At 39.7% G+C, this 12,894-nt stretch overlaps 1 protein-coding gene across 6 annotated transcripts in view; it reads right to left on the reverse strand.

Moving 5' to 3' along the window:
- LOC103181087 (janus kinase and microtubule-interacting protein 1) overlaps positions 1–12,894 on the reverse strand; it is a 166,047-nt gene that overhangs the window by 23,393 nt on the left and 129,760 nt on the right. For 5 of the 6 annotated variants that reach the window (XM_042338795.1, XM_042338803.1, XM_042338800.1 and 2 more), the window contains 5 exons: positions 10,795–10,857; positions 8,489–8,587; positions 6,819–6,917; positions 5,757–5,810; positions 4,535–4,600 (listed from right to left, as the gene is read on the reverse strand). In XM_042338795.1, the coding sequence (XP_042194729.1) occupies positions 4,535–4,600; positions 5,757–5,810; positions 6,819–6,917; positions 8,489–8,587; positions 10,795–10,857 (381 nt within the window). The remainder of the gene's footprint in view (positions 1–4,534; positions 4,601–5,756; positions 5,811–6,818; positions 6,918–8,488; positions 8,588–10,794; positions 10,858–12,894) is intronic. The other variant, XM_042338807.1, reaches the window with a different exon arrangement.

Raw genomic sequence — 12,894 nt, forward strand, 5'->3', positions numbered from 1 at the left:
GTTTCTCAGGTGCAGATCTTGCCCTTGGAATGCTGAGAGTGCAAGCTGCTCTGTAGAGAAAGCAAACAAAGTCCTTGAGAATAATTCAATGAACTGGCATATTTGACACATGTGTTGTGCGTGAAATAATAGATATGAACATGCCTTGGGTCCTGCTTCAGCAAAACATTGCATTTTATATCCTGTGTCTTAAGAACCATTCCAGTTTATACAATGTATATATTCTTGGGGGCACTTACCAGAATCAGCGATATCGCGCAATCTCAATATCTTCCAAGGACTCCACTGTACAAGTCTCGGCCACTCATGCAAATGTTTCAGACTGTGAAGATCTGCTTCACAGCATCCATCAGCCTGGAGGTTGAATGCGATCTTCTCCTTGAAATTCTTGATGTTATGAAGTGCTTTTAGATATCCAGTCGGGCTCTGTCTTGCAAGAGGTAGCACTCAGAGACTCACATGTGAGCCTTAACATGTCATATTTTTAGGTAAATGAGTCCATTAGGTAGAGTTTCTAACTCGGCACTGGTCAGCTTGCTTTAAGGAGTCCCTTAGTACCAAAAATGTAGTAGTTTTAATTGGTTAAACTTGGCTTTAAGTACTGCCAAGTATTAAAACAAAGTATGTCTTTAAATCTCACTCGGGAGCTTCGCTAATGCTACTCTGATATTGTCGAAGTTCAAACTGAGGATGCAGCACAAAATCAACCATGGTATCTTAACGGTGTTGTGTGAAAATGATCAGCAAATCATTGCCAGCCCAATAACATTTAACACGCGTGCATACACACACACTTTGCTGATCTGTCAGGTACATTTTCTAATAAATGTTGAAACTTACATCCACTTAAGAATGGTCTTTTACCAGATTGTTTCCGTTTAGTGTGAAAATACTGTGTATTGTTAGAACAGTTTAATAAGATACAGGCACATTGCAATTACATACATCAAGCCTGACTCAGGTGGTAGCAAATTTCACTTCTAGGTCAGAAGGATGTGGGTTCAAGCCTTACGTCAGGATTTGAATTCATTGGTCTGACTGATGTTCTTGTGCAGTGCTGGGGGGAATGCTGCATTGTCAAAAATACCTTCATTGGGATGAGATCCTAAACCAAGTTAGTCCTCTGTCTGCTTTTAGATGGGCGTTAAAAGATCCCATTCAACTGGCCAACAATCTTACAGATTAATTTGATTTGGGAAAATCTGATAACTACACCATTTTTCCTACAAAACCAATCACTACACTTAACAGTAATTGACTGTGAAGCATTTTTTTATGTTTTTGTGACCCTGGAAACATTTGTAACATGAGGCGGTATAGAAATACGTATTTTTTCTTTCTAAATTGTGGTGCTATTTTTGGAGGTTTCCTGTGCACACAGCCATAGTCTCCTTCCTAGATACATTACCATCTTTATCATTGATTACCTTTATTGCACAGTGAGGGTGAAGGGCATTTACAGATAATTTAACCAGGTTTGGAGAAAGAAGTGCACAATAACATCATTGTAGAATGGCTAAAATTCTTTTCTTTTCTTTATACTTTAAAATTAAACCTATTACAAGATCTATATGTAAGTACTTCCTCATCTACTGCTGATCTATTTCCTCTAATATCTGCCCCCAACAGTACAGAAAAAATGTGTCCCTTGTTTTACAGTATTTATTCCTCTCATTCCGTACAACTCCAACACTGTCCTCAAGCAGGTACTTATCCAATGAGTTCATCAACCAGCAGCAACTATTTTACCTGGTGTCTGTTCACATAATTACTACTCAGTGGGGAGAGAGAAATAGTTTAACTTATCGTTAAGTTTCCTGAAACATATGTGCAACCACAGTACTATTTCTATTCATAAAATATACAGTTCATTCACATTACCGTAATTTATGTTCTGAGAAGTGCTTTGAGTGATAAGGCAGTGTATCAAATGCAAGGATTATTATTTCCATGGTAACTCACTGCATTTTTTAAAAAAATAAAAGATTTGCTCTTTCTTTCCACAATAGATAGGTAGTTTCCTAATTATTTACAGTTCACAAGATCAGTTCTGGTGTGGAAGGCCCGTCAGGTCATTTGATCTCATTCTTCCACTTTATCCTATTGTCTTCCCATTAGCTTCTTAAATTAGTCAAGCATCCTGGCCTCAACCACCCTTCTTTGGTAACCAAATCCAGTCATGAATTACTCTCTGGGTAAAGAAATACTTCTTGGTATCTCCTGAAATTGCCCCTTGCAAGCCTAAACGTGTTTGTTGTAAGATGGTTTACTTACGCTCAATAGGATTGTTTAGTAGCAGAATAAGGTTTTGAGAAAGTGTTTACAAGGTATAAAATTTGAACCTCAGCTGTCCTTCCTACCCCACATTTGGTCTCTGTCCAGAACGGCTTTCACCTACCTCCGCCTCCAACCCTATCTCACACCAAATGCCGCCGAATTCCTCAGCCGCTCCATCTGTCACCATCCACCTTGATTTCTCAATGCACTTCTCATTGGTCTCCCCAGTTCCACCATTCACAAAGTACACCTCATCCAAACTCTGCCACCTGCATCCTCACCCACACCAAAATGCAGACACCTTTCACCCCACTCCTCACTAGGCTCCACCGTCCCCTCTGCCTTCAAATGAATCACTTTCAAGATCCTCATCCTCACATACTTTACACCTTCCCTGCCTCTCTGATCTGCCCACCTCCTTTGCTCAGCTAACATAAGCATGGTGTATGACCCATGAACTATTTGAGTCAGTATCAGTGGTCTTGCTTTCAGCCACTACCCTCCTAATCTTTGGAATTCCCTGCCTCAATTCTTCTGGCTCATCCCCTCTCTATGTTTTTAAATTCAACCTGAAAACCTACCTCTTCGACCTGCCTGTGGCCACTTCCCCTTCCTCCCTTGCTTGGTGTCCAACCCCATCACTTTACAGCACTCTGAGACATTATCCTTCGTGAAGGGCACTTTATCAATGCCAGTTGTTGTTATAGACCATAGTCTTGATTAACAATACAAGCAAGCTGGTTATGGGACAAAAAATATCGATCTTGTGCTGGAAAGAATGCTTTGTATATAGACACAAATTCTATGTGTTTTCACTGGGGCAAAAGTACCAACACATGTACCTATATATGATGCAATTACATAACCAATAGCCTCATCCTCTGCACGTACATTTCACATAGACTGTTCTTTATAAAATCATTATCTGGTGTTTACCAAATGGTAGCATCTCAATGAGCACAGAGCTTCAGGACAATGAGCCCATTTACAAACACAATTCTCCACTCAGTGGGTCCTCTGACCTTGTAAGGCTGACAGAAAAGAGGTGCCAAGCAAAGGCTGGCCAATTTCACCCATCGTCGGAGGGGCAACAAAGCATGCATTTCTCATACACCTCCCAATTAGGTCTAAAATGCACTACTTGTAAGGAGAAGTCACAAATACTGACTCCTGCTGGTAATTGGAAGTGCATCACACGAGCTTGCAGGAACTTCACAAAGGAAGCAGACTAGATCGGAGCAGAGTGACTCACATTCATATCTGCGAATGGAAGTGCAGGGATCTAAGTATCACTGAGAGAAGTCAGGAGAAGATTGCACCCCGGCGTTCTTCATAAGAAATACTACAGGATATTTCGAAACTGAATCTAATACAGTGGAATGCTATTATAGCCTCCTTTGATATAGCACTGTCTCATTTACAGCATTGGTGTTCTGTGTACCCACACTAACTAGAAGCATGGTATATGCCTTGGGACAGCCTCCCAATGTGAAAGGCACTATACAAATGTAATTTTGTTGTTGTATACCTTATTGCTTGTAGTTTCTCAACTACATCCTAAAATAATGTCCAGTTGTCAGATTGCTATCACCATTGCTTTCTGCATGTTACACACATGACTGCTATGCACAGGAAGTGTCGCTTATATCATTTTGCGAAGGAAGTGACATTCAGTGACACTTCATACAGAGTTCAGAAAGTGGCAACTTGACAAGCTGGAGGTTGGCCACTTTACAGCATATCAATAAGATATGAGATTAGTGGGGAAGCAATTTACTTAAAGGGAAAGAAAAATAACGAATAACAAATGACTTACCTGACTTATTTAAATGAAGCTACAGAAATTAAAAATGTCTCAAGTATTTGTTTTATGCATTGCGTTTACAGTACCTCTGCTGATCTGCCTTCAGTTAACAATACATTCGGGCTTTACAGTATTTGCAACAACAACATAAAAATTATGGAACTGAAGGAAGTTACTCATCAACACAAAGAAACATAATGACAAGGCACTCGGAAATGAACTCAGTGACATCTGCAACACATCATTACTCACTGCTGTTCAGAGCAATTTGTAGAAAACAAAAAAACTAGACACCAGGGTTTTCATTGTGTTTCGTATGAAGAATGATAAAATTGGTTTGGACATGCTTTATTTTGTCAATAAGTGAACATGATGCAATATTCACACACACAGAGTTGGGATGCGAATGGACTGCAGCGTCACACAGCAAACAATCGTGATGGAGAAATGTACCTTCTCACAGAGCGAAAGCACAGTGCGAGCTTGAATTACTGCAACCTGCTCTTCGTTTCTGAGATTCTGAAACACAAAGACATGCGTAACACCCTAAGATCAAGCTCACAACTGAAAGTTAACCAAGTCAGCCCAATGCAGACTGGAGCCCAAAATTAAACTTCTTGGGGAAGGGAATGCGAGTCCTTAAGACGCTCATTAATATCTTTCCTAAGAGACACATTGACTCTGAAACATAGGAGAATTTCGGTGGTACTGTGGTTTAGTGCACTCTTACTTTCACCTCCAAGACTTGGGTTCAAATCCAGGCAGATATGTTACCTCAGCAGTATATAAAAAAAGTTGAAAAAAGTTCCATTCTCCAACTCTGACATAGCTCATACTAATGAGAATCAACTCAAAAAGGCCTTTGTTTTAAAGACAGGCAAAAACAACCCATGGGCTTATAAGAACAGGAATGCTTATATGCGATACAGTGCCTTTCAAGTCGGGAGCTTGCTTCACAGAATTTTCTGTAAAGTGTAGTGACTGTGTATTTTGTAGGAAGAAACAGCAGCCAATTTGCACATGGCAAAAGTCCCACAATCAGCCATGAAGTGCATGAGTAATTTTATTTAGGGGATTGTTGGTCAGGACAGCGGCAGAAATTCCCCTTTCTTTTCAAATAGCGCTGTGAGATCTTTAACAACCACCTGAACAAGAAGAGGATGCCTTGTTTTAACGTCTCATCCAAAGGACAGCGCCTCAAGCAATGTCAGCTCCCCCAGTACTGCATTGGAGTCTCAGCCTGGAGTGTGAGTTCAAAGTCTCGATGTGGAGCATGAACCCACAATCTTCTGACTCAGAGGTGAGAGAACAAGGTTGTGATAAAGTATAGTAAGATGCTAAATATTTGAAAAAAAAGGAAATGTAGTTGACCAAGGGTCACATATAGCACATACTGACGGATCTAAACTCAACAACTGAACAATATACTCGGCTACAAAATACACAGAGGATATAGTGGAGAATCATGTTCACTTACAAAATACACAGATGCAGCACTCCAGAGTAAAGTCTGTAAAGCGTTTTGAGGCATTTCAATGACGTCATAAGGTGCTATATCAAGTGCAAGGATTATTATTAGTGAGAGGTGTAGTGGGTGATCTGGAGGAGAGTCTGGAATGAAAGGATATTGTGTGTGATCACAATGGGGGACCTTTGCTTTCTAAAGCAACCTTACCCCATTATCTCCCAGGATGTCAAGCTTCTTCATTAGGTCGGGGATAACCACATCCTGGAAGAGAGGTGCCTGTTATTAACAAGGAGTTAATCAGTGCGAAAATTACCACAATAATAACTAGATCCTGTAATTATCTTGCCTGAAAGTGCAAACTATTGAACATTCACTGCTTCTCTTCAACAGACTTTTATTTTATTAATTCAAAATTAATCCAGATGTTTCCAGCTAAAGCTTTGCAGAAAGGGCTCCTTTGTTGATATTGCACAGAAAGCCACAGACTTAGATGAAACACACATTTGGGCAACTCATTTTGAAGCATATTCCTAGTACACCCTTGTGTCTACCAGCTATTTCCTTCAGATTTTCAGACATTGCTTCAGGCTATAGGAACCCACTTTATTCTTTTTCTTCCTGTATTCAATGTGCTTAGCACCACTGAAGTCAGAATGGTGTACGGCTTTTTTAAGCTCTTCCATAGATTGTGGTCTTGGTGTATACTCAGTTTGACTTTTCATCAAATATCAGGTTTGGACCACAATATTCCAGGTTTGTTATGTTTCTTGTATGCATGAGTTTATTTCACTTGTTAATTATGTCCTTAAGGGAAAATCATACTATTTCTGTTGCATTTCTTATTGGAAACAATACAAATGATCTCTAGAAATATACACTTTTAGACAAGTGTAAGCAAAGTAACATCTTCAAGCATGAGGGTTAATAAACAATTCCTATCATCTGGCTTTTAAACATTGCCTCTAAAAATACCCACAAGCATATTAAAGTGAAATTGTTTGGTAATGTGATTTTCTCAAAAGGCACACACACGCACACTGGTAACAAGACTCTCTCTTTCCACTGCATTCTTGACTGAAAATGAGTATATCTTTTAATAGGATACATTTATTACATTATTACAGAAATCGTACTGAATATCACATTACCTCACAGAACATTCCTTACACTGCACATGATGTGTGGAGCATGACAATGATCCATACAAGACAGATTAGTTTAATGGCTAGCCACTGTACACGCGACAGGCCTGAATGAGAAAGCACTTGCCTTAATACCCTCTTGTTGGCAGTAGAGCTGCAGAGCACTTCCACTCTCAGAGAATGCAGATATATGGAGGTTATAAGCAGGGGATCTTCGCTCTCGCTCCTATGGAATGGAAATGTTTTACACCCAGTCAGTTTTTTTTCCCCCACATTAGGATCAAAAGAGCCCAACAATATTCCAGAAGCACAATTCACAATTGAGAATAATCTTAGGCAAACATTGTGTGATTTGTTGTTAATTGCTGCTACACACACCACTGCTTTTTGTCCTTTGCTTTTAATTCACTTGATGCCTTGCTGCTTGTTTTAAAGTAATGCAAACTGACTAAGTAAGATAGCTCTGATGGGCTGAAATACTATTTTAATGTATGATAACTATCTTAAGAAAGCAAGAAGTAAAAAGATCACTGCAGCGGTAATCTAACCCGATATCCTTCTTAAAGCAAATGCCATTTAAAACAAGACTGTTGTAAGTGACAGACTCAACTTTGGATTCAGTGATTAAAGCATTTTTGCAGTTAAAGGCAAGGGAAGACATTATTACAATCCCTGCAACATAACAGACAATTTAACACTGTTATTAGGTTAACATTATATATCCATACTTACTTCACATCTTGCTTATAGGATGCTGTTGAAATGAACCGGATGGTAAAGAAGCAGAGGGACATTGGAACAAAATGGGTTTCAGTGGAGTCATGCTCAGAAGCAGGGCATCTCCCCCAAATGATGGTAAATAATAGATCACATGAAAGAATGCAAAACAAAACAAATAAAAAACAAAGCTTTTGGGTTAGTGTTTCTGCATACCTTGAAAATACAAGGTTTGCACCTGTAAATTTATTATTTTTATTGTGAATGCAACAAAGTTATGACAAAAACAAAGATCAACGAGAGTGTTCCGATGAGTGGTTCATGGACTACAAGGACTGACAACACATACTAACAAATAGCCGCTAGAACAATTGCAGACTGAGAATCTGGAATAGTTCAAGAAACTAGGCTCTAAGCTTGCAGGAAAAGTTACCTTTCTCTTTCAAGATTAACAGCTCTCTTGCTTGGTACAGTTTCCCCAATATATTCCCCCGATCAAAAATGTTTGCCTAGGCTTCTGTGTGTACATAGGAAAACTATAGTTTAAAGAAAGGTCTTGCATCATATCATATTTCTGAATTGCAGTTTCCCAAGTTTTTCACAGTTTCTGCACATTAGTGTATGGTGCATGAAGGGCTCCAGTGTAAATAAGGGACGCAAACAGTACAGTGAGTGTGCTACAAACTGAATCAGTATGAAATATGATAACTGTAGGCAAACCCAAGCCCCCATGTCATAGTGAATGAAAGAACAATGCAGGGTTAATGAAACACAACAATGAAATGCAATTAGTAGCAAAAAACAAAATAGTTGTTTTTTTATTAAGTGCAAAAAAAATTATAAATTAGACTCTATTTGTACAATTCAAATCATCCTCTAGACAATTAAAAAATATCGGCAAAGCTGTTGATTATACCATAAACTGAGGCAGTGAAACAGCGAGACTCGGTTTAAAGGCAGTGCTCTTTAGCACACCAAAATCCAAAATGGCTACACTTGGAATTACTGTATAAAAGTTCTCCTTTTGGATTCATAAACAACCTCCGCTCCATTTGGCACTTTACAAATGGAATGTCTTACTTCCAGCTCTAAGATTCTGAACTCTAACAGCTCATTCTGGTCCTTCGCATCTTGCATCTCTCTCTGCATCTTACATTCTTCGTTTTCCAGCTTGTGAATCTGCAAGTAAAGGTGAAGCAGATGTGAGCACATTTACTGTCTCACTGGTTCTGGAATCCACCCGACTGTGAAAGTAACTTAGGTCTGAGCTACCCTTTCTGAGCATTTTTTACATTACGATAAGTCTAATTTCCCCGAGTTAAGAGATCTCCTGCAGGTCTCTGCACAGCAATGCCAGGGACATGACTCTCTTTAAAGAATTCCAGGGTCAGAGTAACAGCCGCTCCACATTTTTCAGTGACACGGTGTTTAAAAACACTGCTTTGGTAAGAAATTGTAGGATTACAGACATCTCACCAGTGGAAAAAGCTCTCTACATCTGAATCTGTATCAGGGAGTACCTTTTATGTCAAGCCGACTCATGAGACCTTGGCTCTGACCGAAAATCCCCTCAAGAGTTGAGGTCTCGGGAGTCGATGGGATATATATGGGTTTCTTTGCCTGAGACACAGTTTACAAGGTGCCTTATCTGGTGCCAAATGTGCTTTTGCAATCCCCCAAACCTTGTTCTACAACTCGTACAGAACTTACATAAAACAAACACTGCTTAAGTCAATACAAAGCGACAAGGGATATTGAGAACTAATTATCACAGCTTCAAGTTAAAAACATGGGCGTCAGCTACCTTAACACCCATTTGGGCCCCAAGTCACCCAGGAAAGCAGGATTGTTTGGAGTTATCCCATCTTAGCTGTCGTACTAATTGAAGTACTTCATTGAACCTCATGTTGACTTGGTTTGAGAAAGAAAAGGGAGGGGAGTAAGGTAGAATTCCTGTTCTTGATCACTAACCAGAAATTCCTGCTGATAGGACAAGAATGGGGATTGGCTGTGACCTCCCTATGGTCAAACTGCTGACTCTCACTGTCAATGCTAACTGAATAATGACCGCTGGGGTGATAATAATAATAATTCTTACATTTGATATTGCACTTTTCACATCAGGAGGACATCTCAAAGCGCTTCACAGGATATACTTCAAAGTCTGTGTAATTTGTAGGCGAACCCAGCAGTCAATTTGCACACAGCAATGTCCTACAAACAGCCATGAAGTGAATGCCCAATTTTATTTGGGGGATTGTTGGCCAAGGCACGGGAGAAACTATTTAGTCTTTTTGAATAGTGCCGTGGGATCTTTAACAACCACCTTTCACAAAAATCACCCTTGTGCTGTAAAATGCAAAGTTGAGGGAATTTTATATGAAAACAAATAAATTAAAATTTGCATGCTCGGCTGGTTCAGCCCTTTGTGCTGTGGCTACAAAGTATGGTCCATTTCATGAATTTGTAGCTTGCGTGCATTAAAATGTCAAGTACAAAACAGTAGACTTATTTCCTTTGATCATAATGCAAGTCACGCTCCCTTTCTTTACCTCAAGATGTTTCAAGCTGTGAAGTAGAAGATGGCCATTAAACCGGTGTATGAAGCGAAATGCAAAATCTCGTACTTCAGTCAGAAAATACATAGTGTCAAACTGAAGACCGAGTGCACAAGAGTAAATCCAGAGTGGCTTTGGCCCTTTCACTCCAATTGTGTGCAACTTACATGGCCTTACAATCATAACCTCAGCTGTGTCTCCCTACAGAGATCCCGAGGGTAGTTTGATGCTATGATGGGATTGCTGATAAGGTGGGTATTCTTGAGGGATGAAATCAAATGCAATTCAAATCAATCTTGTGACATTGTGAAAGGCTAGGTATTTTCATATGGGTTGGCGAGGGGAGTCAATACCAAAAATAATTAAAGCATCATTAGGGCAAGTATAGTCAGGCAGATATTTAGAGCATTTCCAGCAGCTATATACAAAGCAGCAAAGCCAGAGGCCAGGGCAGGTGTTCTAGCCACCCCCAGACCAGAGGTACATTAGGCACTGAAGGAAATTTCAATGGTTTTTCACTAAGAGACGATCAGTACTCAGACAGTGTTACTACACAACAGCAGCAAATGCAAGATCTCTGAGAAATAAAACATCAATTTTAGCGAGAACAGAAGGTAGTGCACAGCCCGCAGTAGGTGCAAATAGTCATATTAAGTCACTTGACTACCTTGCCATATGAGGTTAGTTCAAATGAGCATGAAGAGCTCTTCTCCCAGCTGGCAAAGTTGAGGTTGTTAAATGAAAATATTGACCGTCTCCACGAGAAAGGACAAAAGACAAGGAACCAATGGACAAAAGGCCAGAAAGTACAAGCACTGGGTCATTTACCTTCTCTGCCAGTTCCTGGTTGTTTTTAAAAAGTAACTGTTTTTCTTCCACCCATTTTGAGTCCTAAAAATATACAAACGGCAAGAACAAAAAAGGAAAAAGTTAAAAAAATTATAAAACTGCCCCGCAAAGAAAAAACGCCAGGATATACCTTCACTGTCACTGCAACGAGCAAAAAATCCAATTATTGTGTTTTGAAAGGATAAAGAACATTTATTAAAAAAATAAAATATATTAAGACTATATATTTAGAGACATAAAGGAAATATAGTCTAACTGTTGACCACAGATGCTGCTCAAGTATCCATCTAAGCTCTGCTACCACTAAATTTTCTTTTTAAAGTAATGCAACTTTTTTTGTCCCTCTAATGGTGAAAATATATTTTTAAAGTAGATACTTTTAAAGATACTAGAAACAGACTTCACCGAGAAATACAAGATGCATTCATTTACACACTTCTTTGTGCTCCCTCAACACTGAGCCATTGAGGTCACCAGCAACAGATAAGCAATGATACAACCAGTCCTGTCTTACTATAACAGTCCTCAGTCACTTGCACTGAAAAGGACTTGAAGCAATAAATAGAGTGGAATTTTTATTTCATAAAACTGTTTGTGTTTCTACATACTGTAACACACTGGTTCAACAGAAAGCTCTACTTACATATCTCAATAAATGGAGGGAGGATGGAAAAAAAAGATTCCGCACAGAAACTGAAATAATTTAAGATCAAATCCATGAAAATCACAGCAAGCCAAATAAAAGCAGGACCTTCTAGAAAATGTGGCCGATTCAAATTCTATATTAGCAAAAAGCACAGAGGTAGTGAAATCCAATGCAAGTCAAAACATAACCTTAGTGTTGACTGTTTTGTACAGTAATAGCCTGTTAGATGAGATTTTCTAGAGAACAGTTCATTGCCAATGATTCTATATTTCAAAAATTGAGGAAAGTAGGGGAGAAGTGTACTTTGTACTGAAGTCACCTGGCTATCTATTTTAAAACTACAGAAAAATCCCATGAAGGTGTAGATTAATAAACCTAGAGCTTGCCAGCCCTGGTAATACACTATGTACAAGCATGGCAGTGTGCAATCAGAATGTGAGAAGGGATTTTTTTTCAGGGAGAAACTACATTTATCGTATTGCATGGATTAGGGAGGCAACCCAAACACAAATTCAATTTACGTCAACTCAATTTGCATCCCTACCAACCTGCCCGCTCCCTCCGCTCCACTCATCAGGCTCCAGCCTGCTCCATGTCTCCCGCCTGACCCGCCCTACCATCAGTGGTCAGGCTTTCAGCCTCTCTGCCCCCACACTCTGGAACTCTATCTCACGGTCCCTTTGCCTCGCTTCCTCCCTTGCATCCTTTAAGACCCTTCTCTTCGACCATGCCTTTGGTCTCCCTCCCACCTCTCTGCCTTCCCTCACCCCTACACCACCCTCCCCCATGCTCGGGCCCCGACATCAGTGCTTTGGGATGTCCCCCCGATGTGAAAGGCGCTCTATAAATGTAATTTTGTTGTTGTTGTTGTATGTGAATAATCCCTTGCATCTAAAAATTGCAAACACTACATAATTACTGGATAGTATTAAGTTAGGTTTAATGGACCGGAGAAATTTCAAAACTCACACACAAATCAGAGTAGGTTATAGACCTTTGTGTTTATGAGTGCTACAGTTTTCCATGACTGTTTGTGGAACACTGCTATGCACAATTGGCTGCTGTGTTTTGTCTACAAAATAGTCAATTCACTTTACAGTATATTCTGTGGAGCACTTTGAGATGTCTCGACAATGAGATAAGGAGCTATATCAAATGCAAGGATTAATATTATTATTTGGGGGGGGTGAGGTGGGAGGAGTGGGAAACAGCAGAAGAGGTGGGTCAAGAATGCCATATAACTCAAGGCTACAGTTTTGTACCATCCAAGACAGTACAGTTTGGTAGCCTTGAAACACATTTCAAAAGAAGGCTTGTAACTCAATTTTTAAAAGCATATTTGTAGGTATATTCAGCAATTCTGTACACGTCACATCAGAGTCACTTTCTTGACACGTGCTCAGCTAGCATGTGAGCATGAAAGGGCAACTCAC

The sequence above is a fragment of the Callorhinchus milii genome, unplaced genomic scaffold, assembly GCF_018977255.1.
Source record: "Callorhinchus milii isolate IMCB2004 unplaced genomic scaffold, IMCB_Cmil_1.0 Scaffold1, whole genome shotgun sequence".
Lineage (NCBI taxonomy): Eukaryota > Metazoa > Chordata > Chondrichthyes > Chimaeriformes > Callorhinchidae > Callorhinchus > Callorhinchus milii.